This window comes from Oncorhynchus mykiss, chromosome 8 (genome assembly GCF_013265735.2).
Source record: "Oncorhynchus mykiss isolate Arlee chromosome 8, USDA_OmykA_1.1, whole genome shotgun sequence".
Taxonomy (NCBI): domain Eukaryota; kingdom Metazoa; phylum Chordata; class Actinopteri; order Salmoniformes; family Salmonidae; genus Oncorhynchus; species Oncorhynchus mykiss.
Window position 1 is genome coordinate 74,243,032 of NC_048572.1, and position 27,990 is coordinate 74,271,021.

At 42.3% G+C, this 27,990-nt stretch overlaps 2 protein-coding genes across 3 annotated transcripts; one reads left to right on the forward strand and one right to left on the reverse strand.

Annotated features, from left to right (window-relative positions):
- Positions 1-1,369: 1,369 nt before the first annotated feature.
- Positions 1,370-4,256, forward strand: LOC110530563 (zinc finger protein 165). The gene is made up of 2 exons (XM_021613751.2): positions 1,370-1,807; positions 2,966-4,256. Exons 1-2 carry the CDS (start codon positions 1,528-1,530, stop codon positions 3,907-3,909), a joined length of 1,224 nt encoding a protein of 407 aa, XP_021469426.1. The 5' UTR covers positions 1,370-1,527; the 3' UTR covers positions 3,910-4,256.
- On the reverse strand, positions 2,893-18,158 carry LOC110530562 (nectin-4). 2 transcript variants are annotated; one of them, XM_021613749.2, is made up of 12 exons: positions 17,148-18,158; positions 16,899-17,011; positions 15,062-15,259; positions 14,715-14,882; positions 14,191-14,469; positions 13,986-14,103; positions 6,238-6,389; positions 5,859-6,024; positions 5,544-5,619; positions 5,357-5,419; positions 5,031-5,243; positions 4,426-4,908 (listed from the first exon to the last, which is right to left on the reverse strand). In XM_021613749.2, exons 2-12 carry the CDS (start codon positions 16,960-16,962, stop codon positions 4,609-4,611), a joined length of 1,797 nt encoding a protein of 598 aa, XP_021469424.1. In that variant the 5' UTR covers positions 16,963-17,011; positions 17,148-18,158; the 3' UTR covers positions 4,426-4,608. The 2 variants fall into 2 exon arrangements, with proteins under 2 accessions (XP_021469425.1, XP_021469424.1); XM_021613750.2 differs by having other exon boundaries at positions 2,893-4,908; positions 16,899-18,157.
- Between the last annotated feature and the right edge of the window lie 9,832 nt (positions 18,159-27,990).

Below are 27,990 nucleotides of genomic sequence, written 5' to 3' on the forward strand. Positions count from 1 at the left end.
TGGAGTTTGCGAGTGTACAATTATGTTCACTTCGGGGCCTGAAACGTCCCATAATTCCATTCACGATGATTACATCCGCTAAGAAAATTCTGCCAAAACTTAAAACCTCAACTTTAATATGGAGTCAACATACAAGTGTAAGTAAAAACGAATTTAACTAAGTTAGAAATTGTGGCACTAATGCACAAACACGTCTCATGTTTTTGGTTGGTTAGCTTTGGGAAATTATAGAATTAAAACATTTTCCTTCTTCAGAAGTAACTAGGCAGACTAACTTTAGTTAGCTAGCTATCACACAGTAGGTGTATATTAATAATTAGATAGTTAATATAAGCTGCCTGCCATCCAGGACCTCTACACCAGGCAGTGTCAGAGGAAGGCCCTAAAAATTGTCAAAGACCCCAGTCATAGACTGTTCTCTCTACTACCGCATGGCAAGCGGTACCGGAGTGCCAAGTAGAGGACAAAAAGACTTCTCAACAGTTTTTACCCCCAAGCCATAAGACTCCTGAACAGGTAATCAAATGGCTACCCGGATGATTTGCATTGTGTCCCCCTCCCCACGCTACTGCTACTCTCTGTTCATCATATATGCATAGTCACTTTAACCATATCTACATGTACATACTACCTCAATCAGCCTGGCTAACCGGTGTCTGTATGTGGCCTCGCTACTGTATATAGCTTGTCTTTTTTACTGTTGTTTGATTTCTTTACCTACCTATTGTTAATTAATATAATACCTTTTTTGCACTATTGGTTAGAGCCTATAAGTAAGCATTTCACTGTAAGGTCTACATCTGTTGTATTCAGAGCACATGACAAATAAACTTTGATTTGACATGCAATCATAATTGACTGCAGAGCATATAAAGCACCCACAAGCCACCGGTGGCTGAAAACACAATCATGGCGGGATGAATTTCTGAGCAAGGGAAGTCCATAGAAAAAGCATTCCTTCCTCCCTTGCACCTTGCCCTGCATACTCTCCAGACGTCATGATACGTCATCAGAAGTGTCCACTTAATTTGAGGGGATAGGGTGTGTCTTAAGTGTTTGGAATGCAACCTAACGTTGTTCACTCGCTCCCTCGGGCTAAATCGAAGGGGCAACCTCCACATAAGATGGCAAGGGCTAAGGGGGTAAAAAAATACCGTGTTTGGACTGCAGCCAAGTTCTTCACTTGCTCCAATGTTGACTAAATCGAGGGCCGAGGGGGCAACGTTAGTGAATTGATTCTCGACCTAAAATGGCAATTAAACTGCATCCGGTTTCGACAGGGATTTCGCGGAGGGAAGTGACTATCGCGAGGGCTGAGAGGGTAAAAATGTGTTTGGACTGCATCCCCTACTCTACAGACACCGTAGGACTCTTTAATGATCATATGACCACTCGTTCCTCCCCTCCGTTTGCTTTCGCGGAAGTAAAATCTGTCAATGAGGTAGCTAACAAAGCAGAGCATCTATTACTATTTCTTGTTTTTTTTCAGATTTAAAATCTGTAGAAACATAACACTAGTCAGATAAAATGTTATTCCAGGAAAATATGACAAATTATGTTACTTTTCAGACCAAATTAACCTCCGTTATGGATGTGTTGTCCAAAACTGCGGTGGCAGAAATAAGTAAATTATTCGATGATGGGTTTGCTGTTTTACGCTTGGAAATGTGCAGAAGAGAAAATGAAATAGAAGCCTTAAAAATCAAATTATTGTTTATGGAGAACGAACGGCAAACGACAAGGTCCAAAGCGCGAGAAGCAGGATGTTCTTCCACATGCTCTTCGTCTTCCAGCAGAACAGAGCAGGGTGAGCCAGCTCCGGCTTACTGTACTAGCTAGCTAGACCTATCTGAAATGTGTTGCTGTCCATCTCAACTCAAGGGTCAATTCTTAAAAAATATACAGTATTAACAATGGCAATTATTTCTCAATGCCTAACTAGTGTAGATAATGGGTTGCTATTGCAGTGCTCTCAATTTTGGTATTTAAAAATCTGTAACATTAATCTCTATGCAGATAGTTATTTACTCATGTGCACACTCAGTACAGCAGGTCATCCATGACCTAAAGCATGGTTTTGACTCAACTCAAAAATTGCCTACTTATCTTAAACTAGTGCTAAATGCTACTATAACCAAGTTTGTTGTTATGTAGATCTCGTAATGTTGACTCGTGAGGACCTGCATATTTGCACATTGACGGGAACCCAAATTGAGCAAGTTCCCCATTATAAGTACTTAGGTATTTGGATTGATGATACTCTTAAAACGCACTGAAAACTGACAAAAGATGAGAATTAAGATTGGTTTCTTTTATAGAAATAAATCCTGTCTCACTTTGGAAAGTAGAAGGAAGATTGTTCAAGCAATGCTTCTCCCAGTACTTGATTATGGTGATATAATCTACATGCATGCAGCAGCCTCTGTTTTAAAACCTTTTAGATCGTCTCACTCAGCACAGTGATAATTTTTGTACAAAACACTGCATTTTATATAGTTCTGTTGGCTGGGAGTCTGATTACCAGAAGAGCCCAGCATTGGCTACTTTTTGTATATAAAGCGGTTCTTCAGACTCCCCCACTACCTCAGCTCATGTGTTAATTGGAGATACAGCAATTTTCAGACCCGCTCTATGGACTGGCTAGTTCCGGAGGTCCCGCAGGTCTACATTGACCTGGGGGAAAATGCATTTAGTTTTTATGCCCCCAGCTCATGGAATAGCCTTCAGGCCACATTGAAATTGGACTCACTGGTCTTCATTGGACAGTTTAGATAGAGTTTAAGGGAGGTGATATGTGAGAGTTGTTTGTTTTGATTATTCTTACATTTTGTATGTTCTTGTTCACAAGGCACCCTTAATTAGACCCTGGTCTCAATGGTGACCCACCCTGTATAGATAAAGTAAAATATCATTTTTATTTAAAAAACATTACATACTGACAGTTCCTTTAAACCTTCCCTTTCAGGGTCCAAAGGCTGTGATGAGGATCCTGGTGAAAGGACTTCATTTGAGCAGAATGCCAGAGAGAAAGACGACCAACTGCATCAAAATAGACCACAGCCACCTGCAGAAGAAGTAGAGGGACTTGAACAGAACAGGTCAGGCCACAGAGAGAAGGATAGTGGACTAGAGTTCGTGAAGACTGAGCAGGAAGAGTATGATGTAATTTCACTACATACATCAGTAAGTGAACATGGCACAGAGAGATCAGATCATGAGGAAACTGAGTTTGCTGTGGATGAGAGAGAGAGTCAGCTCTGGGAGTCTTTAACAGAGCGCAACTGTGACTCAGAGGGTCCAGATTACCATAAGTGCACAGAACAATATCCACTGGATCAAGATACAGACATACAGCTCATTCAAAGTGCAGTGGAGGGTCTCAGTAGCGGTCCATCGTCCGAGATGGGTGACATTAACAGAGTTATGAAAGAAGAGATGCGAGCACAGTCTGTTTGGAATGACAGAAGGGCCCCTACAGATTTGGCTCAGGCACAGCCAGGACAGCACAGAGAAACCATGCACCCAGAGAGAACCCAGGATGGGACAACTACCAGAGTGCCATCAGACAAACAAACACTAGCCAATGAGGGTGCAGGATATTCCAATGTTTGGCTAAACAACGTATTCTCACTTGCCCCAAATAGTTCAAATGGTTTCAACTCAGCAAAGGTATCCCCAAGGAGAACCCCAGCAAGAGAGAAGTGGTTTGTTTGCTCCTTCTGTGGAAAGAGCTTTGACCGGTTTGGTCACCTGGAGATGCATCAGCGGATTCATACGGGAGAGAAACCGTACAGCTGTGTCACGTGCGGGAGGTGTTTCGCTCAGCAGAGTAATCTCCGCAGACACCAGCGAGTACACAGGGCCTCACAACAAACCAAACTGTCTACTGATCGTTATCACCATGACTAGACAACTAAGAGCATTGTAGAACAATATTTTCTAATGACTGAGAACAGAGTTGATAAGACCATCAAGACACTTGCAGAAATCAGCAGTGTGTTACTTTTGTCTTCCCATTCTATAAAGTGAGAGCAGTGAGACCCTACCACAACTGTTGCACTAGTGGTGCTTATATACTGTAGTGAGGGATCAGAGTTGCAGGTTTACAGCTTCCTGCTTGTAACCTTTTAAGGAACGCTTAAGAGGAGGATCTCCATCATCTTTAGGTTTTTGTAGACCTATGCCAGACTAACACTACAATGGACATGCTTTTGTCAATGCATACATTTGTATGAATAAAAATCTGAATTATCCAACTTTGAGCCCTTTTGATTTGTTGTTGAAATGAACATGAAAATAACTAACTCACAAGGTCAGGATATATTTGGATATCCGAACTATAAGGTTAGCTAAAATGATAGCACAATCACAACTGAGTGCTTACACAAGACTGGGTTTATAGTTGATACAAAGTGATGGTGCAATCTTGTCCATTCTCTACTTAGGCTAGTAAATTTTGTTTACATAGGACATACAAGAAGACAATGCTGATAAAAAAAAGACAAATGGCAATGAATGTGAGCATGTTGCCAAACCCTCACTTCTGTATAATGACCACTAGGTTAGGGTTGAGCTGAGTGCAGTTCCCTTTTCAGCCAAGCCTCATGTCTAGATGATCTGTCCTCTGGGGTGTAGGAGGATGGCGTTGGAGTGTGGTTTGGGCCGCAGGAACCCGTTGCTGTAGTGGAAGTGGTTGGAGAGCGCCTCTGAGATCTGGTAAGAACTGGTGTCACAGTCTGCCTCATCAACCTCCAGCACTGCCCGTCTGTGGCCCCAGTCTTCCCCTTTGGTCACCCCCTCCCTCTGACCACACAGATCACTGAGCATTGGGGGGATGTCTGTGGGCCCCACACTGCCATCCTGGTCCTGGGGCTTGATGGGGACAAGGGAGGAAGGAAGGCCAGAGTCCTGCAAAATTGAGACCACATATTGCAAGTCATTGAGAAAAACAGTTTATTTTGTAATAACTCACAGGCCTATGTGCATTTAAACTTTTACGTATACTCTTCCTTGATCAAACAAATACACACCAGGGACATATTGCTTCTCTTCAGGTACGACTCCACCCTTCGTCTGCGCTCTTCCCTCTCTCCCTCCATCTCTGCGCCCCTCATACTCTCTCTGCCCTCATGCCAGCTAGACTGGTACAGGACAGGGCGGCCTAGGTAGTCCACATCCCCCTCTCCAACAGTCCCCCGCCTCCCACCCAGGGATGATTCACTGCCTATGTAGATGGGACGGTCCTAAAAGGAAGGATCCAAATAATGCCATAGATTAAACATCAATGAAAAAAAATATTTGATAGTGGACATGTTGTAAATGTAGAATATTGCTAAAAAATATTTTATGGACTCACCTCAAGGGACATTAGGCTGTTTTTCATTCTACTGTCTAGTCTGAGTAGTGTACAGTCTTCATTCTGGTGTGAAAAGTAGAGAGAATTATTTTGGGTATCACAGTCATTCACAAGTAGATACTAACTGATCATGACAGTTAATCTATTTTGCTCCAATTTTCAGTTGAGTATGTAAAGTACTGAGTACCTGTCCTCTGGGGTCTGTGCTGACAGAGTTGAGTCTCCGGGAGGAGTCCTGTCTGGAGAGTGTGTTGATTTTTAACCTGTGAAAGACAGAGAATGTCAAACTGAAGGGGATTTGAGGATAGGGGTTAAGAGCATTGGGCAAGTAACCAAAAGGTTGCTGGTCCGAATCCCAGAGCCAACTAGGTGAACAATTGCAGATGTGCCCTTGAGCAAGGCACTTAATCCTAATTGCTCCTGTAAATCACTCTGGATAACATAATCTGCTAAATGACTAAAATGTAAAAGGGGGAGCAAAGTATTGTGGAAATCAACTCACGTTCTTTCGCTAAGCTCCATCTCTAATTTTCTGTTTTTGCGCCTGTGGTATCGGTTGACTAAAATGATGATGATGATCATGACGATGACCAAAACCCCAGCAGCCACAACTATAATGATCATCACTAGAGTGTCAACAGTGGTTTCCTGCACACTGCGAATTTTCTCTATGGGAGGGATGGGAACATACACAATTGTAAACAAACAACCAACTGCAGTGATAGAGATAAGTTGCAGATTTTCTATTTGAGCAAAGTTGGTATTTCAGATCATCACAAGGGGGCAGCAATGTTGCACAAATGGTACCAAACACAGCGGGAGATAAGTTCTATTATGCTGTCCAGGTTCTCCCAAAATACAGGAGTAACTTTGCCCATTACCTGTCACTGTGATGTTCGATTCTACTTTCCTTGTCCCAATGCCGTTGTTCACCACACATTCATAAACTCCAGTGTCATTCTGTCTCAGGGCTCGGCCAAACAGAAGCCTCGCTCCATTCACAGTGAGACCGTCTGGCAGGGCCTTACCACCCCTGCAGATGGAGACAAACACATACATTAAAGAAGATTGCCCATATTAATACTGAGCTACTCAACAATGTAATCGTAACCTAATTAACATGCACTACATGACCAAAAGTATGTGGAAACCTTCTCATTGAATATCTCATTCCAAAATCATAGGCATGAATATGGAGTTGGTCTTCCCTTTGCTGCTACAACAGCCTCCACTCTTCTGAGAAGGCTTCCCACTAGATGTTGGAACATTGCTGCGCAATTGAGCCATGAGCATTAACGATGTTGGGCGATTAGGCCTGGCTCGCAGTAGGTGTTCCAATTCATCCCAAAGGTGTTTGATGGGGCTGAGGTCAGGGCTCTGTGCAGGCCAGTCATGGAAAGACAATTTTTTAAGTGCTATGCGCTTCGGCACTCTGCGGACCCGTTCTGTGAGCGTGTGTGACCTACCACTTCCCGGCAAGCCGTTGTTGCTCCTAGACCTTTCCACTTCACAATAACAGTATTTACAGCAGCTCTAGCAGCTCTGTCTCCTAGAGATGAATGTACTTTGGTGAGAAAAGTGCAAATCAATCCCAGAACAACAGCAAAGGACCGTGTGAAGATGCTGGAGGAAACAGGTACAAAAGTATCTATATCCACAGTAAAACGAGTCCTATATCGACATAACCTGAAAGGCCGCTCAGCAAGGAAGAAGCCACTGATCCAAAACCGCCATAAAAAAAGCCAGACTACGGTTTGCAACTGCACATGGAGAAATGTCCTCTGGTCTGAAACAAAAATAAAACTGTTTGATCATAATGACCATCGTTATGTTTGGAGGAAAAAGAGGGAGGCTTGCTGAAGAACACCATCCCAACAATGATGAACGGGGGTGGCAGCATCATGTTGCGGGGGTACTTCGCTGCAGGAGGGACTGGTGGACTTCACAAAATAGATGGCATCATGAGGAAGGGAAATTATATGGATATATTGAAGCAACATCTCAAGACATCAGTCAGGAAGTTAAAGCTTGGTCGCAAATGGGTCTTCTAAATGCACAATGACCCCAAGCATACCTCCAAAGTTGTGGCAAAATGGCTTAAGGACAACAAGTCAAGGTATTGGAGTGGCCATCACAAAGCCCTGACCTCAATCCCATAGAATATTTGTGGGCAGAACTGAAAAGGCATGTGCGAGCAAAGAGGCCTACAAACCTGACTCAGTTACACCATCTCTGTCAGGAGGAATGGGCCAAAATTCACCCACTTTATTGTGGGAAGCTTGTGGAAGGCTACCCGAAACGTGTGACCCAAGTTAAACAATTTAAAGGCAATGCTATCAAATACTAATTGAGTGTATGTAAACTTCTGAACCACTGGGAATGTGATGAAACAAATAACAGCTGAAATAAATCACTCTCTGTACTATTATTCTGACATTTCACATTCTTAAAATAAAGTGGTGATCCTAACTGGCCTAAGACAGGGAATTTTACAAGGATTAAATGTCAGGAGTTTTGAAAACTGAATTTAAATGTATTTGGCTAAGGTGCATGTAAACTTCCAACTTCAACTATGTGTGTATGTACAGTGCCTTGCGAAAGTATTCGGCCCCCTTGAACTTTGCGACCTTTTGCCACATTTCAGGCTTCAAATATAAAGATATAAAACTGTATTTTTTTGTGAAGAATCAACAACAAGTGGGACACAATCATGAAGTGGAACGACATTTATTGGATATTTCAAACTTTTTTAACAAATCAAAAACTGAAAAATTGGGCGTGCAAAATTATTCAGCCCCTTTACTTTCAGTGCAGCAAACTCTCTCCAGAAGTTCAGTGAGGATCTCTGAATGATCCAATGTTGACCTAAATGACTAATGATGATAAATACAATCCACCTGTGTGTAATCAAGTCTCCGTATAAATGCACCTGCACTGTGATAGTCTCAGAGGTCCGTTAAAAGCGCAGAGAGCATCATGAAGAACAAGGAACACACCAGACAGGTCCGAGGTACTGTTGTGAAGAAGTTTAAAGCCGGATTTGGATACAAAAATATTTCCCAAGCTTTAAACATCCCAAGGAGCACTGTGCAAGCGATAATATTGAAATGGAAGGAGTATCAGACCACTGCAAATCTACCAAGACCTGGCCGTCCCTCTAAACTTTCAGCTCATACAAGGAGAAGACTGATCAGAGATGCAGCCAAGAGGCCCATGATCACTCTGGATGAACTGCAGAGATCTACAGCTGAGGTGGGAGACTCTGTCCATAGGACAACAATCAGTCGTATATTGCACAAATCTGGCCTTTATGGAAGAGTGGCAAGAAGAAAGCCATTTCTTAAAGATATCCATAAAAAGTGTCGTTTAAAGTTTGCCACAAGCCACCTGGGAGACACACCAAACATGTGGAAGAAGGTGCTCTGGTCAGATGAAACCAAAATTGAACTTTTTGGCAACAATACAAAACGTTATGTTTGGCGTAAAAGCAACACAGCTGAACACACCATCCCCACTGTCAAACATGGTGGTGGCAGCATCATGGTTTGGGCCTGCTTTTCTTCAGCAGGGACAGGGAAGATGGTTAAAATTGATGGGAAGATGGATGGAGCCAAATACAGGACCATTCTGGAAGAAAACCTGACGGAGTCTGCAAAAGACCTGAGACTGGGACGGAGATTTGTCTTCCAACAAGACAATGATCCAAAACATAAAGCAAAATCTACCATGGAATGGTTCAAAAATAAACATATCCAGGTGTTAGAATGGCCAAGTCAAAGTCCAGACCTGAATCCAATCGAGAATCTGTGGAAAGAACTGAAAACTGCTGTTCACAAATGCTCTCCATCCAACCTAACTGAGCTCGAGCTGTTTTGCAAGGAGGAATGGGAAAAAATGTCAGTCTCTCGATGTGCAAAACTGATAGAGACATACCCCGAGCGACTTACAGCTGTAATCGCAGCAAAAGGTGGCGCTACAAAGTATTAAATTAAGGGGGCTGAATAATTTTGCACGCCCAATTTTTCAGTTTTTGATTTGTTAAAAAAGTTTGAAATATCCAATAAATGTCGTTCCACTTCATGATTGTGTCCCACTTGTTGTTGATTCTTCACAAAAAAATACAGTTTTATATCTTTGTTTGAAGCCTGAAATGTGGCAAAAGGTCGCAAAGTTCAAGGGGGCCGAATACTTTCGCAAGGCACTGATATATATATATATATATATATATATATATATATGAGCGTATTTACAGTGCATTCGTAAAGTATTCAGAGCCCTTCACTTTTTCCACATTTTGTTGCGTTACAGCCTTCTAAAATGTTGTTTCTATCTACACACAATTCCCCATAATGACAAGCAAAAAACTGAAATATCACATTTATGTAACTATTCAGATCCTTTACTCAGTACTTTGAAGCACCTTTGGCAGTGATTAAATCAAAATCAAATTTATTTATATAGCCCTTCGTACATCAGCTGATATCTGAAATCCAGCCTAAAACCCCAAACAGCAAGCAATGCAGGTGCTGAAGCACGATTACAGCTTAGTCTTCTTGGGTATGAAGCCACAAGCTTGGCACGCCTGTTTTTGATGAGTTTCTACCATTCTTCTCTGCAGATCCTCTCAAGCCCGGTCAGCTTGGATGGGGAGTGTCGCTCCACAGCTATTTTTAGGTCTCTCCAGAGATGTTCGATCGGGTTCAAGTCCAGGCTCTGGCTGGGCCACTCAAGGACATTCAGAGACTTGTCCCGAAACCACTCCTGCATTGTCTTGGCTGTGTGCTGACTGTGTGCTTAGGGTCGTTGTCTTGTTGGATGGTGAACCGTCGCCCCAGTATGAGGTCCTGAGCACTCTGGATCAGGTTTTCATCAAGGATCTCTGTACTTTTCTGTTCATCTTTCCCTCGATCCTGGACTAGTCTCCCAGTCCTTGCCGTTGGAAAACATTTCCACAGCATGATGCTGCCACCCTTATGCTCCACCTTAGGGATGGCATTGGCCAGCTGATGAGCGGTGCCTGGTTTCCTCCAGATGTGACACCTGGCATTCACGCCAAAGAGTACAATCTTGGTTTCATCAGACCAGAGAATCTTGTTTCTCAAGGTCTGACAGTCCATTAGGTGCCTTTTGGCAAACTCAAAGCAGACCGTCATGTGCATTTTACTGAGCAGTGGCTTCCGTCTGGCCACTCTACCATAAAGGCCTGATTGGTGGAGTGCTGCAGAGATGGTTGTCCTTCTGGAAGGTTCTCCCATCTCCACAGATGAACTCTAGAGCTCTGTCAGAGTGACCATTAGGTTCTTGGTCACCTCCCTGACAAAGGTCTTTCTCCCCCAATTGCTCCATTTGGCCGGGCAGCCAGCTCTAGGAAGAGTCTTGATGGTTCCAAACTTCATCCATTTAAGAATGACGGACACCACTGTGTTCTTGGGGACCTTCAATGCTGCAGAAACGTTTTGGTACCCTTCCCCAGAGCTGTGCCGAGACACAATCCTGTCTTGGAGATCTACGGACAATTCCTTTGAACACATGGCTGGGTTTTTGCTCTGACATGCACTGTCAACTGTGGACCTTATTTAGACAGGTGTGTGCCATTCCAAATCGTGTCCAATCAATTGAATTTACCACAGGTGGAATCCAATCAAGTTGTAGAAACATCTCAAGGATGATAAATGGAAACAGGATGCACCTGAGCTCCTAGCAAAGGGTCTGAATACTTATGTAAATAATATTTTTTATTATATAGTTGGGCAAAAAAGTATTTAGTCAGCCACCAATTGTGCAAGTTCTCCCACTTAAAAAGATGAGAGGCCTGTCATTTTCATCATAGGTACACTTCAACTATGACAGACAAAATTAGGAAAAAAATGCAGAAAATCACATTGTAGGATTTTTTATGAATTTATTTGCGGAAAATAAGTACTTGGTCAATAACAAAAGTTTATCTCAATACTTTGTTATATACCCTTTGTTGGCAATGAGAGGTCAAACGTTTTCTGTAAGTCTTCACAAGGTTTTCACACACTGTTGCTGGTATTTTGGCCCATTCCTCCATGCAGATCTCCTCTAGAGCAGTGATGTTTTGGGGATGTTGCTGGGCAACACAGACTTTCAACTCCCTCCAAAGATTTTCTATGGGGATGAGATCTGGAGACTGGCTAGGCCACTCCAGGACCTTGAAATGCTTCTTACGAAGCCACTCCTTCGTTGCCCGGGTGTGTTTGGGATCACTGTCATGCTGAAAGACCCAGCCACGTTTCATCTTCAATGCCCTTGCTGATGGAAGGAGGGTTTCACTCAAAATCTCACGATACATGGCCCCATTCATTCTTTCCTTTACACAGATCAGTCGTCCTGGTCCCTTTGCAGAAAAACAGCCCCAAAGCATGATGTTTCCACCCCCATGCTTCACAGTAGGTATGGTGTTCTTTGGATGCAACTCAGCATTCTTTGTCCTATTGGTCATTCTTTGTTCTATTTTGGTTTCATCTGACCATATGACATTCTCCCAATCTTCTTCTGAATCATCCAAATGCTCTCTAGCAAACTTCAGACGGGCCTGGACATGTACTGGCTTAAGCAGGGAGACACGTCTGGCACTGCAGGATTTGAGTCCCTGGCGGCGTAGTGTGTTGCTGATGGTAGGCTTTGTTACTTTGGTCCCAGCTCTCTGCAGGTCATTCACTAGGTCCCCCCGTGTGGTTCTGGGATTTTTGCTCACCGTTCTTGTGATCATTTTGACCCCACGGGGTGAGATCTTGTGTGGAGCCCCAGATCGAGGGAGATTATCAGTGGTCTTGTATGTCTTCCATTTCCTAATAATTGCTCCCACAGTTGATTTCTTCAAACCAAGCTGCTTACCTATTGTAGATTCAGTCTTCCCAGCCTGGTGCACAGGTGTCTTTTATACTGATAACTAGTTCAAACAGGTGCCATTAATACTGGTAACGAGTGGAGGACAGAGGAGCCTCTTAAGAAGTTACAGGTCTGTGAGAGCCAGAAATCTTGCTTGTTTGTAGGTGACCAAATACTTATTTTCCACCATAATTTGCAAATAAATTCATTAAAAATCCTACAATGTGATTTTCTGGATTTTTTTTTCATTTTGTCTGTCATAGTTGAAGTGTACCTATGATGAAAATTACAGGCCCCTCATCTTTTTAAGTGGGAGAACTTGCACAATTGGTGGCTGACTAAATACTTTTTTGCCCCACTGTATATATACATACACACACACATTTGCTAAAAAAAAAAATTAAACTAACTTTTTCATTATGGGGCATTGTGTGTAGATTAAGGGGGAAAATATATTTAATCAATTTTAGAATAAGGCTGTAACGTAATAAAATGTGGAAAAAGTGAAGGGGTCTGAATACTTTCAGAATGCACTGTATGACTAATGGAATAGCAGACTCACTGCATGAAACAACGGCTATGTTCATGAAGGCAGATGTATCGGACAGGGTTGATCAATACACAATTCAAAAGTTCTATTTACGAAAAAAAATGTTAAGGCCTTTTGTTCAGCAAAACATTACCAGAATATAAACCTCTGAAGGGAATGTCAACTAAGCTACACAGAAGTAGCCTATAATTACATCCAAACAATAGGTCAGTGTGCATTGGTGAGGTGTTTTAGCTAAATACATTTGTTACATCAGGGTTACCACAAAAGGGAAACCAGCAATTTGCCTTCATCTGTAAAAGCAGTTTAATTACTGCTCCTATTGATCTGAATAGACAAATGCCGCTTGGCTTGGTACGAGCCAACTACTATATGAAGGAAGACTAAGAGGCCCCTGAATAAGCTCAGACGTCCCAGGAACTATAATAGAGAGGCAGTTTCTGATCCCGCCAGGAACTAGGTCCACTGAGAGGGCTCAAGTTGCCCAAGTTTCACTGTGCCAGCCAGGCTGCCATTTTACTGCTCAGCCCAACAAGGGGCTTCTCACATTTCTCTTCTTACTCACTCAGCCCCACCTTATAACCAATCCTTTATAATGGAATCAAAGCCAGAGATTACATCTGACACTGAATACATGTTTGACAATAATTATACTGATAGGGTTTATTTTCATTCAAATGCATTAAGGTTTTAGAAACATGCCATAAATGTGATACTCTATATACAGTACATTTAGAGCAATTTTGGAAAAGTATCGCTTCTTCAATTATTTTTAACTTCTGCGGAAACAGACACACGATTTGTTAGCATGCTGCAATAGTGAGTATTTAATTGTGTGTGCTGTCATTATTGTAATGCTCAGAGAAGAATCTTTAATTACGCGCAGACCCTGTGTTTTACAGTGTATTAGAGTGATATTTAAAGCGAGGCACTATGATTAAGTGCTTAAGAGGCGTCTCCAGAGCTTCCTCCCTCCATGGCTCCCTCCCCTCCCTGGCTCGCTCACTCGTGTGAAAATGTATCCCTTTCAATCGGTTTTCTAATTCTGTAACTCGACAATGTATTTATTCCATATTGAATGGAACAAAGAGGAAGACACCCTCCTCTAGTTGACACTTTATCGTGCATGTGTTTCTCTTGCAAATATTTGAATAGTACATTTTATAGTGCAAAGTGTTACATTACGCAAATAATGACAGACAGAAACAGTCAGGCAGGTAATACCTGGTCCAGGTGAAGCTCTGTGGTTTGGGGTTTCCTCCAGTCTCACACTTGAGTTCAGCTCCCTTCAGTCCCATGTACCAGTTTCCATTATAGCCGGTGACAGCTGCATCTGGGGGAACTGTCAACATAAACTTTGTCACTTTAATCCAAGCATGACCATTTAATTATACTATCCCACCACAGTGACAGCTGAGGGTAAACTCACATTGCACCACCAGGCGGTTACTGATCCTCCGGGGTTGCTCCAGAGCAGGGTGCCAGACGAGGCAGTCCAGCCGCATGCCGTTCATACTCCTCAGGGGGTGCAGGGAGAAGTGGGTGGACACGGCCCCGCCCTCGGAGCTGCGGGTCTGGTTCTGACCAGGGAGATCCGTATCCCAGGTCAGTCGAGGTGGAGGACGGGCCACGGAGCGGCAGGAGGCAGCTATGCGGAAGGACTGGCCCTCCTCCAGAACCACTGGGTCCAGAGAGGAGATTGGTAGGGCTGGGGGGGAAGGGAGGTAGAGGGGCAGGGCCAGGCTATATGAGATTCCATGTTGTGCAGGTAAATTGAGTGCGTAAGTAAGGCTTTGGTCAGCCAGAACAGATATTTCCTTCAGTGGTTGACTCCAACTAATCAAGTCAAATGTGGGGTTATTAACAGGAAATGACTATGATGAGTATAACAATGAAAATAGTCACATGGTTTACAACTATGATGAAGAGGATGGTGAAAGTAATTAGTCTTACTCCACACAGTGAGTGACAGCTGCCTCTCAAAGTTCCCATAGGGGAATGTGCTGATGTGACAGGTGTATTTCCCCTCATAAGACTCCTCCGTGTTCATGATGAGCAGGGCAGAGTCCACTGTGGGGCTACTGCTCTCAAACCTCACTCTCCCAGAGTATCGCCCAAACTCTGACAGACATAAGACAGAAAGACAAACAGAGAGACAAAGACAGATTTATTCCTGGTAAACATTACAATCCTTGCAGACAAATGCAAGAAAACAACATTATGATTATAGTGATTGAGTGACTAAGTGGTTAAGATGGCCGTCTACTCTGTGTGAGTTGGTGAGGGCATGATGCACCAACCTGTGTGTCCCTCTGTGAGGTGGGCAGTGATGATTTGTTCTTTGGTGCCATCAGGTAGCTCCTTGAACCAGCTGACCTGAACTACCTGCTCCTCCTCCTGAACTTGAAACTGACAGGGCAGCCGCGTCTCAACCTCCGTCAAGGAACGCAGGGAGAAGGATGGAGGAGGCTCCACAAACCCACCCCTCACACACACTGCTGTATGAGAGAGAGGTGTGTGTGTGTGTGTGTGCGTTAGAGAAAGCAAAACAGGGTGAGTGACGGTGTGGAGAAAGAGTAATGCATCATCACTATAACAAACAAGGAATCGCAAACATTGCCCTTTGAAGTGTTGAGGTGGGTATAGACTGTCTGTAGTTAATGATTCCTTCACTCATTAATGATTACACCCGCAGTTGAAAGACCATGGCACATACATGTAACTGCCAAAATAAAGAAAACACCAACATACTGTAAAGTGTTAATAGGGCGTTGGCCCAACACAAACTGCCAGAACAGCTTCAATGCACCCTGGCATAGATTCTACAAGTGTCTGGAACTCGACACCCTTCTTCCACGAGAAAATCTATATCATGTTTTGTTGATGCTGGTGGAGTCGCAGTCTCAAGGGACACTCCAGAATCTCCCACAAGTGTTCAATTGGGTTGAGATTTGGTGACCGAGACACACACACACACACACACCCTTCTAACCCCCTATTTGTATTTATTATGGATCCCCTGGCAGAGTACTCTTCCTGGGGTCCAGAAAAATTAAGGCAGATTATACAATTTTAAAAACATTACAATACATTCACAGACTGTGTGCCCTCAGGCCCCTATTCCACGACCCTATGCTCCTTTGAGCCCATTCTTTGAAAGTCACTGAGATCTTAAGGCTCCAGAATGGCGCAGCGGTCTGCTAGAGGTGTCATTACAGACCCTGGTTTGATTCTGGGCTGTATCACAACCGGCCGTGATCGGCAGTCCCATAGGGCAGTGCATAATAGTCCCAGCATCATCTGGGGTTAGGGGAGGGTTTTGCCGGGGTAGGCCGTCAATGTAAAATAAACATTTGTTCTTAACTGACTTGTCTAGTTAAATAAATATACATCTTTTCTTCTAGCCATGGTGGCCAAAATAATAGGCAACTTGATTAATTAACTCAGGAACCACACATGTGGAAGCACCAGCTTTCAATATATTTTGTATCTCTCATTTATCCAAGTGTTTCCTTTATTTTGGCATGTTACCTGTATACGAGTCATTCCGTTCATTTCAACCACACAAGAACAAGGACACAGACCCACAGAGGAATGCAAACAAACTCACACACAGGCTCACACTTATTTCTAGTGAACACAAAAAGGGACTTGTTGTGACCTATTTTACAAACGGGAGAAACAGACAGGCGCACACAGGGCCTCAGACAGAGGTCGTTAGTGCCACAAAGCTGTGTTACTTGCTTTTCCTGTTCATGGCATTCATTGACCTTTATCACACCTCAGTTTGGCAGTTATGCTAAGGCCTATATTAACACACTAACAGAGTGCACCACACAGGAAGCTTACTTTTAAACACAGGTATAGGCCTACACATGCTACAAAAATGTGTTTGTTGAAACACTCACTACTAATCAAAACAAAAAGATAACAGCAAGGAAGTAGCCTGCACTTTGTTTTCCAAAGAATGTTACGCTAGTACATTTCTATGATGCCGATCAGTACTTGTCACCGCTCCCTTTCCTTATAGTGTCAGGTATGCAACAAACATACATACCCAGATATACACAATACAATTAGGCTTCACATTTGTATTTTTTTAAAGAAAAAAATCTAATAAACATTCCCAAATCTTACCAAATGCCCATAGCACCAACCACGCTGTGCCCCACTGGCTCTGGCCCGGGACAGGTAACTCCATCCCTTGATTCAGTGGCACTCCCAATATCAATCTTAGGGAGTTCCAAAATCTATCCAAGTTGAACAACAAGCTTCAAAATGGTATGAAATAATGCATTTTCGTAATCTCATTATTATTAAAAACATGAGAGTAAAGTGTTGCCATTGGAGTAGCCTATTTGGAGAAACATTTGTAGACAAGCTTACGGCGGTGGACTGTGCGTCAGGTGTTCGTGTCTCTTCGTAGGTCTTGCCAATCAAACCAAAGCTGCTCGATTTATTTACAGTAGCACACAAATTGTGTACACATTTTCTACAGTATAACTACATTCCAAATATTCAGTAACAAGAAAAAAAGGTCCCAACTTTTCGGTTTACTTTTCAAACATTTCTTTCGCTCACTCTCCAGGTATTCGTAGTCCGTAGCCTACCTGACGCACGAGGTAAAATGTTCATTCCAACTCGAACAGTTGCAAAACACCAGACAATCGGGTAACACTACTTGCTCTACAACATCGGAAAATAATTAGATTAAGTCATTAGCCTACACAAGACTAACATTCTTCTGTGAAATGTCTCGAATTTACACTTTGCTCAAGCTTTTGCATTCCATTGTTGAATACATATTTTACTGCCTGCGTCTCTCTCCACCCCCTAATTATCATACAACGTAAAGTAGCCTCCTTTTTTGTCTTTTAAGTCTGACCATACAACAGTGAATTATTTTATTTGACACAATGCAATGCACAATGCTGTACACCTAATCTATAAGTGGTCTATTCTCAAATGGCTCTAGTCGTATTTAAATCTAAACGTATTTGGCCAGATTAATGGAAATTACTATTGAATCAGATAAAATCTAATTTCAATAAGTAACGTTGACGTCTAATTGGTCACTTTCACTCTTACCGAGGTCTACAGTCATATATTGGCCCGGAATTGTAGATGTTTTGTTTGATATTAATTATGGGTATTCACAAGGGGGCGGCAGGTAGCCTAGTGGTTAGAGCGTTGGACTAGTAACCGAAAGGTGGCAAGATCGAATCTGTTGAACAAGGCAGTTGTTCCTTGAAAATAAGAAAGGAGGATGCTGTTGTTACAAAAATACATGATAAGGTCTACATTTGTCATTCCTGTTTCAGACCAAGACCATTTTGAAAAAGTGAACATACTGACATGTATTTTACTACCAGGACTAGAATGTTATTGTGCTTTTGGCCTTGTGAGTTCATGTTACTGTGGAGATTAAATCTTGCATATTGCCGTTTCTCTATTATTTTATTTATATATTTTTTTATTTGAACCTTTATTTAACTATTGAAGTGGTTATTGTTTTGAATTTGTTTTGAATACAGTTCCATGACCAGTTATTTGTGTATGTAAATAATGGTGTTGCATGAGATATTGTAGACTTGGAGACACTTGTGCCTCATTTCCAATGAGGATGTACCCCAGTGTTTTACCCAAAAGTCTCAGACTTATCTGTTTCTATCTACCTGGGCCGGCACCCGTATCTCACTGGGCCATGGCTCTGTCGGACCAGCTCTGTCTTGGAGCCAAGGCAAGGCCCTGTGTACTTTTCAGCACCATTTACATAACAATGGCTAACTGTAAACTTCAATACTTTCAACCAGAGGTTGTTGATTCGGCTCGCCACAAGTATTGATGGAAACAATAACATCAAAAGGGAATTTCACCTTGGCTCTGCCACGGCATACAGCCATTACTATATTAACATTATTACGTTTTTATCATAAACACAATTATCCAAACCACAAGCTAATACTAGTACATTTTCATTTCAGTGGTAGAATCGGGAAGTTTCAACTTCCTGTGTATGTAACGGATGTGAAACGGCTAGCTAGTTAGTGGTGGTGCGCGCTAAATAGCGTTTCAATCGGTGACTTCACTTGCTCTGAGACCTTGAAGTAGTGGTTCCCCTTGCTCTGCAAGGGCCGCTGCTTTTGTGGAGCGATGGGTAACGATGCTTCGTGTGTGACTGTTGTTGATGTGTGCAGAGGGTCCCTGGTTCGCGCCCGGGTATGGTCTAAAGATATACTGTTACATGTATTCATCTGCTCATAGTCAACCACAAAGTCCGGCATTCAAATGCAGATAACGCCCGCTAAGGTAGATGGGGCGTGCCCACAAACTTGAGCGATGCCAATGTGTACTTCAAACGAACACACAGCAAGATTTTGTATGCAAGATTTCTTTGGACAATATTTGTTTTTCACTGTCATCATACCTGTGTGGTGTTCTGTGCCTGACTGTGCTAATTACAAACAAGCATGAAAACATGTTATCTTTCAACGTTCTATCTACCAGAGATTTACCACAATTCTGCCAGTGGCTTGCATCTGTCCGGTCCTCTGGCAGTCTCTATGGTGGTGCCACAGGGTTCAATTCTCGGGCCGACTCTTTTCTCTGTATATGTCAATGATGTTGCTCTTGCTGCGGGCGATTCCCTGATCCACCTCTACGCAGATGACACCATTCTATATACTTTCGGCCCGTCATTGGACACTGTGCTATCTAACCTTCAAACAAGCTTCAATGCCATACAACACTCCTTCCGTGGCCTCCAAACGCTAGTAAAACCAAATGCATGCTTTTCAACCGATCGCTGCCTGCACCCGCATGCCCGACTAGCATCACCACCCTGGATGGTTCCGACCTAGAATATGTGGACATCTATAAGTACCTAGGTGTCTGGCTAGACTGCAAACTCTCCTTCCAGACTCATATCAAACATCTCCAATCGAAAATCAAATCAAGAGTCGGCTTTCTATTCCGCAACAAAGCCTCCTTCACTCACGCCGCCAAGCTTACCCTAGTAAAACTGACTATCCTACCGATCCTCGACTTCGGCGATGTCATCTACAAAATGTCTTCCAACACTCTACTCAGCAAACTGGATGCAGTCTATCACAGTGCCATCCGTTTTGTCACTAAAGCACCTTATACCACCCACCACTGCGACTTGTATGCCCTAGTCGGCTGGCCCTCGCTACATATTCGTCGCCAGACCCACTGGCTCCAGGTCATCCATGCTAGGTAAAGCTCCGCCTTATCTCAGCTCACTGGTCACGATGGCAACACCCATCCGTAGCACGCGCTCCAGCAGGTGTATCTCACTGATCATCCCTAAAGCCAACACCTCATTTGGCCGCCTTTCGTTCCAGTACTCTGCTGCCTGTGACTGGAACGAATTGCAAAAATCGCTGAAGTTGGAGACTTTTATCTCCCTCACCAACTTCAAACATCAGCTATCTGAGCAGCTAACCGATCGCTGCAGCTGTACGTAGTCTATTGGTAAATAGCCCACCCATTTTCACCTACCTCATCCCCATACTGTTTTTATTTATTTACTTTTATGCTCTTTTGCACACCAATATCTCTACCTGTACATGACCATCTGATCATTTATCACTCCAGTGTTAATCTGCAAAATTGTAATTATTCGCCTACCTCCTCATGCCTTTTGCACACATTGTATATAGACTCCCCCTTTGTTTTTCTACTGTGTTATTGACTTGTTAATTGTTTACTCCATGTGTAACTCTGTGTTGTCTGCTCACACTGCTATGCTTTATCTTGGCCAGGTCGCAGTTGCAAATGAGAACTTGTTCTCAACTAGCCTACCTGGTTAAATAAAGGTGAAATAAAAAAAATAAATAAAATCTATCAAGAATGATGTTGCTTGCGGTGACTAAAGATTATCAGAGGGATTTTCAGGCTGAACTGATGGGGAATCCATTTCGACGACAGCTGAGAAGCTCTCCCTTGCTCTCCATTTGGTAAATCCAACCACAACTCTATCCTCCTGATTCCTGCTTAAAATAAAATATTTAAGCAGGAAGCACCAGTGACTCGGTCATAAAAAAAATGGTCAGATGAAGCAGATGCTAAACTAGTCTGTGTTTTTCTATCACAGACTGGAACATGTTCCGGGATTCTTCCGATGACATTGAGGAATACACCACATCAGTCACTGGCTTTATCAATAAGTGCATTGAGGACGTCCCCACAGTACATACCCCAACCAGAAGCTATGGATTACAGGCAACATTCGCACTGAGCTAAAGGGTAGAGCTGCCGCTTTCAAGGTGTGGGACTCTAACCCGGAAGCTTACAAGAAATCCCGCTAAGCCCTGCAACGAACCATCAAACAGGCAAAGGGTCAATACAGGTCTAAGATTGAATCATACTACACCGGCTCCGACGCTCGTCGGATGTGGCAGGGCTTGCAAACTATTACAGACTACAAAGGGAAGCACAGCCACTAGCTGCCCAGTGACACGAGCCAACCAAACAAGCTAAATCACTTCTACGCTCGCTTCGATGCAAGCAACACTGAGGCATGCATGAGAGCTTCAGCAGTTCCGGACGACTGTGTGATCATGCTCTCCGTAGCCGACGTGAGTAAGACCTTTAAACAGGTCAACATTCACAAGGCTGCGGGGCCAGATGGATTACCAGGACGTGTGCTCTGGGCATGTGCTGACCAACTGGCAGGTGTCTTCACTGACATTTTCAACATGTCGCTGATTGAGTCTGTAATACCAACATGCTTCAAGCAGAACACCATAATCCCTGTGCTCGAGAACACAAAGGCAACCTGCCTAAATGACTACAGACCCGTGGCACTCACGTCCGTAGCCATGAAGTGCTTTGAAAGGTTGGTAATGGCTCACATCAACACCATTATCCCAGAAACCCTAGACCTACTCCAATTTGCATACCGCCCAAACAGATCCACTGATGATGCAATCTCTATTGCACTCCACACTGCCCTTTCCCACCTGGACAAAAGGAACACCTATGTGAGAATGCTATTCATTGACTACAGCTCAGCGTTCAACACCATAGTACCCTCAAAGGTCATCACTAAGCTAAGGAACCTGGAACTAAACACCTCCCTCTGCAACTGGATCCTGGACTACCTGACGGGCTGCCCCAGGTGGTGAGGGTAGGTAGCAACACATCTGCCACGCTGGTCCTCAACACTGGAGCTCCCCAGGGGTGCGTGCCCAGTCCCCTCCTGTACTCCCTGTTCACCCACGACTGCATGGCCAGGCACGACTCCAACACCATCATTAAGTTTGCTGACGACACAACAGTGGTAGGCCTGATCACTGACAACGACGAGACAGCCTATAGGGAGGAGGTCAGAGACCTGGCCGGGTGGTGCCAGAATAGCAACCTATCCCTCAACGTAACCAAGACTAAGGAGATGATTGTGGACTACAATAAGGTGCGGACACTGGCTCATTCCATCCACTGAATGCTGCCACTGTATGGAAGGTGAGGGCGTACTCCGCAGCGGTCTGGTCCACTGTTGGAGTAGGCGCTCACACCCCTCTCTGCCCTCCAGTGGATGATCGAGGACTCCTCTGAACAGTGCCATAAACCTTCAATAGGAACCCAGCTCCTCCTCTCCTCACTCCCAGGCAGCCGTAGCCCATGCACCCCAACTTTGGACATCTCGGTGGTGGGGGCTCTTTTTTGATGAGAAAAATCGAGGGAGCACTGGAAGAAGAAGACACAGCATTTGGATGGAGTCCCATCATATTTGTCTGGAAGAGACAAAAGGGCATCGCTGACAAGGGCTGACTGCTGAATGGACTGGGGCACTGGATCGCTGGGTCGACTCATTGTAGAAGATCCTCCGCTCGTTCGGGGTGACGTCCTTTGAGGAATATCTAGACATAGAAGAACGCAGAGGACCTCAACTCTAGTCATGTGCTAATGTTTGCTGGTAAACCTAGCTTTAGTTGGCTGGTTGTAATGTTGTAGCTTGCTGTTTAGTAGCTATATCTACAACTAAAAAGAGAAGAGGTTTTACAATCGAGATACAAACGATCTTCTATTGTAAAACCTCTTCTATTTTTGCGTATAGATATGACTACCGGTAGAAGTTTTGCTACCTTAGCTACCTAGATAGTTATCTAGACTGTTAAACAGCCACCACTAACATTGAGTGGCTGCTGCCTACACACTGACTCAACTCCAGCCACTTTAATAATGGGAATTGATGGGAAATGATGTACAATATATCACCTAATCACCTATCACCTAATATAATGTTTACATACCCTACATTATTCATCTCATATATATACGTATATACTGTACTCTATATCATCTACTGCATCTTTATGTAATACATGTATCACTAGCCACTTTAACTATGCCACTTTGTTTACATACTCATCTCATATGTATATACTGCACTCAATACCATCTACTGTATCTTGCCTATGCCGCTCTGTACCATCACTCATTCATATATCTTTATGTACATATTCTTTATCCCCTTACACTTGTGTCTATAAGGTAGTAGTTTTGGAATTGTTAGCTAGATTACTTGTTGGTTATTACTGCATTGTCGGAACTAGAAGCACAAGCATTTCGCTACACTCGCATTAACATCTGCTAACCATGTGTATGTGACAAATTAAATTTGATTTGAGATATTACAGAACAATTATTAGATTTCCCCCCACTGTAACAAAATAGTATGTTAGCCAGCAATACACAATTTGGGTTTCAGTAGATAAACTGAAATTAGCTAGCTAGGTGGCTTGCAGGAAAAATAACTTACTTAGTTAAGGGCTTGTAAGTAAGCATTTCACTGTAAGGTCTACCTGTTGTATTTGGCGCATGAGACAAATAAAATTTGATTTGATTAATTGCTAAATATACAAGCAGATATATTTTCTCCAGTTTCTGGAAGACTACAACTTGTGTTGGGCAGTGCTTCGTGCTCTGGCAACCGTCCCTCCCCCAAGGCAGACTTTTTTTAAAGGAGGCAGACACTCCTTTTCAAACACAATCCTTTGGGCAAAACTGAAAGAACTGACCAGTGATTCCTCTCATCAACATGAACTCAACAATTTTTTATGTTCTATTAGCAATATGGTGACATTCAACCATATATATTTCCACCGGAATATAGTGAAGAGGATTCGAAACAAAGAGTTGGATTTAGCTAACTAATGACATTAGAAGTGGCAGGTAGCCTAGAGGTTAGAGCATTGGGCCAGTAACCAGAAGGTTGCTAGATTGAATCCCTGAGCTGATAAGGTACAAATATGTCGTTCTGAACAAGGCAGTTAATCCACTGTTCCTAGGCTGTCATTGTAAATAAAAATGTGTTCTTAACTGACTTGCCTAGTTAAATAAAGGTACAATTTTAAAAAAGCTCAGCTACAGCTGATGCCAGCCCCAAGAAGGCAGATGCCAAATATGGTGCCTAGCCTCTGAAGGATCAGACTGTTTTTGTTTTTTTTTCACAGAAAATTACATCTAACTGAAGTCTAACTGCCTGTAGCTCAAGCATTGAAGCAAGGATATGCATATTCTTGATACCATTTGAAAGGAAACACTTTTAAGTTTGTGGAAATGTGAAATGAATGTGGGAGAATGTAACACATTAGATCTGGTAAAAGAAAATACAAAGAAAAAAACCAACATTTTTTTGTATTTTTTTTGTACCATCATCTTTGAAATGCAAGAGAAAGGCCATAATGCATTATTCCAGCCCAGGCGCAATTTAGATTTTGGGAACTAGATGGCAGCAGTGTATGTGCATAGTGTTAAACTGATCCAATGAACCATTGCATTTCTGTTGAAAATGTTGTATCAAGACTGCCCAAATGTGCCTAATTGGTTTATTAATAACTTTTCAAGTTCATACCTGTGCACTCTCCTCAAATAATAGCATCACTCTAATAGCTACTGTAAATTTGACAGTGCAGTTAGACAGTGCAGTTAACAAGAATTTAAGCTTTCTGCCCATATCAGATATGTCTGTGTCCTGGGAAATTGTCTTGTTACTTACAACCTCGTGCTAATCGCATTAGCCTACGTTAGCTCAACCGTCCCATGGGGGACCCACCAATCCTGAAGAAGTTCCAACAATTCAGTTTTACGAAAAATAAGTGTTAAGAAAAAATTTATAAGTCAGGTACTCTGGTTTCATTATTATTAAAACAAGACCCAGATGGAAATATAAAGATCCAGTCTATCTTAAAAACTGGAGGCCTCTTACACTTCAATGTTGTGATGCAAAAATACTAGAGAAATGCATAGCACGCTGAATTAAAATGTTTTACTCGGTTTTGTTCATCCTGATCAGACAGGTCTTTTACATGGACGATACATTGGAGATAATATACGACAACTACTAGAAATAATAGAACATAATGAAACATCTAAGAAGCCAGGCCTGGTATTTATAGAGGATTTTGAAAAGGCCTTTGATAAAGACTGGATTTTATTTATAATTTATATATTTATGTATTATATATATTTTATATTTATATATTTACAATTTTGGTGATTCTCTTATAAAATGGGTGAAAGCAGTGTAAAGCAACCCCAGGTGTAAAATAGTAAATAGCAGCTATTTCTCAGAGAGTTTTGAATTGTCAAGAGGAGTTAAACAAGGGTGTCCGCTGTCACCGTATCTATTCGTTATGGCCATCGAAATGCTAGCGATTAAAATCAGATCAAATAACAACATTAGATGATTAGAAATCCAAGGCTTAAAAACGAAGGTGTCCATGTATGCCAATGACTCAAGTTGTATTTTTAAGTCCGCAAGCTAGATCCCTGCAATGTCTCATTGAAGATCTAGATAACTTTTCTGGACTAAAACCTAATTTTGATAAGTGTACAATATTACGCATTGTATCTTTAAAACTTTTACATTACTCTGCAGTTTACCTATGAAATGGGCTGACGGTGAAGTGGACATGCTTGGTATTCATATCGCAAAAGATATGAGCTCTCCACAAGGAATTTCAATAGAAAACTTGTAAAAATAGACAATATCCTGCAACCATGGAGAGTTAAATACCTGTCTATTTATGGAAAAATTGCCTTGATTAACTCCTTAGTCATATCTCAGTTTACTCACTTATGACGCTGCCTACTATACATTTTTCAAATCATATGGGCAAAAAATATTTCACTTTATCTAGGATGCTAAACCAGACAAGATAAAGCGTGCCTATCAATATAATGAATTGGGTGGGTTGAGATTATTTAATATAAAAGCACTAAACCTCTCTCTAAAAGCTTCACTTAAGTTTTACTTGAACCCTAAAAGGTTCAAGTAAGTAGATTATTAAGAAAAGCTCCTCCATTGTTTAAAAATTGCCTTTTTGCAGATTGCCATGTCTCATTTTCAATTAAATGAGATGATACTTTTTCAAAGTGTCTCTTTCAAACAAGCATTGCAGAGATGGCTATAATTTCAATTTCATCCCCCTGAAAAGAAATAACATATATCATGGCTGAACTCAAATGTGCTGGTTGATAAAATACCTGCATTTATGGGAAAGATGTTTGAAAATGGTATTTTGGTCTTAAATTATATTGTAAATTGTAATGGTAGAGTTATGTCCTTCATGGAGTTATCAGAATTGTACATGAAGGTCAGCTCAATCCAAGAGTACAACCAATTGATTACAGCATTGGAGGAGGAGGAGGCGGGTGGCAGCGGGAGGAGGTAGTGAACTGGTCTGTCTGCCTAATATAAAGGATCAAAACTAGCGGAGGAATAAAAAAGCATAAATAGGAAAGTATACCAGTTTCTTTTGAGGACCAGGATGTTGACAACTGTGCCATACAGATTGCAAAATAGTTGGGAAGATATTTTTGATGTACCGATTCCATGGTACAGGGTGTATGAGTTGATATATAAAACAATGCAAGATTCAGGACTTTCTGCTTTTCAGCTAAAATTATATAGAATTTTTGCCACCAACAAAATGTTGTAAATTTGGGGCATAAAATCATCGAAGCTCTGCACATTTTGTTGTGGGGATACAGAATCAATAGACTCTTATTTTGGTATTGCCCTCAGGTAGCCTGTTTCTGGTCTCAGGTTCAGTAATTGCTGAAAATGCAGAACATTGATCTAAAATTGACCCTAGAAATAGTGCTGTTGGGAGATCTAGAGAGACCGGGTCAGTCAATTAATAATATACCAATACTCTTAGTAAAAGTATTTATCTTCAACTCACAATCTGTGGATTCTATTCGATTAGATAGATTGAAATTATATGTTAAACATCACAGTATGGTGCGTAGAAATCCAAAGAGGGTGGTCAGCAGAGATAGGTGGGAGGGGCTGAGGGAAGCTACGGGTTGGGATGGGGAATTGGAGACAAGTGGGAGTGGAGTTGCTGGGCGGGGGATGATGGTCAAAGATTAAAGTATAATAAAATAAAGTCAATATAAACCATAACAAAAAGTATGTTTGAATGACACTGAAGGGCAGTGTTTTTACAGCTAATGCCAGTTTGCCTGAGGCTGATGCAGTGCAGGTGTTTGACACATGCATATACACAACACTCTCATTCAAATGCACACATGTGCATATACACGGATACACACACAGGTAAATAGTGCCATACATGCACTCAAACATATTCAGTTGGCCTTGCTGTTATGATTTTTGTTGTCCTTGATGTCTGTTGTTTTTTGCATTGTTGTTTTCTGTTTTCCTTTGTCTCTCTTTTTCCTCTTTTGTTCATTTTGTTGGTTGTTGGTGCATGGGGGGGAGTCCTTGGGGGTGGGTAATGGAATTATCTTTTTAAATTATTATTATTTTTAACAATTCTCGGTGGGGATGTGGGGGGTGTCTCGGATGGTTGAGGGGCAGCTCTTAGGGATCTGTGGGGGGGATCTTGGAGTGCTGGCAGTTGGGAGCTTGGGCCAGTGGCTGATGGATCGCTGGTTTGGGTCCCTGTTTTTTGACCTTGTGGAAGATCTGTAGACGTGCCCTTGAGCAGGGCATTGAGCCTGGTTGCTTCTGTATGTCGCTCTGGATGGGAGTCTGTTAGATGACTAATGTGATGTAGTTGTTGAGCTTCACTTTAAGTACTGTATATTGTATGTTTTAGTCAATTACTGCATTACTGTTTTTAACAAAACAAAAAAATAGATAAGTCAAAAATTAAATTAAAATAACAAATACTTAATTAGCAGCAGTAAAATAACAGTAGCAAGGCTATATACAGGTGTTACCGGTACA

Excerpts from the sequence above, each read along its gene's own strand:
- LOC110530562 (XM_021613750.2), bottom strand. The coding sequence starts at position 16,962 with ATGGAGTTACCTGTCCCGGGCCAGAGCCAGTGGGGCACAGCGTGGTTG. Across the intron at positions 15,260-16,898 it reads GTTGGTGCTATGGGCATTTG|CAGTGTGTGTGAGGGGTGGG; the intron begins GTAAGATTTGGG and ends TCTCTCATACAG. Across the intron at positions 5,420-5,543 it reads GCACAGACCCCAGAGGACAG|AATGAAGACTGTACACTACT; the intron begins GTACTCAGTACT and ends TTTTCACACCAG.
- LOC110530563 (XM_021613751.2), top strand. The coding sequence starts at position 1,528 with ATGTTATTCCAGGAAAATATGACAAATTATGTTACTTTTCAGACCAAA. Across the intron at positions 1,808-2,965 it reads TTCCAGCAGAACAGAGCAGG|GGTCCAAAGGCTGTGATGAG; the intron begins GTGAGCCAGCTC and ends CTTCCCTTTCAG.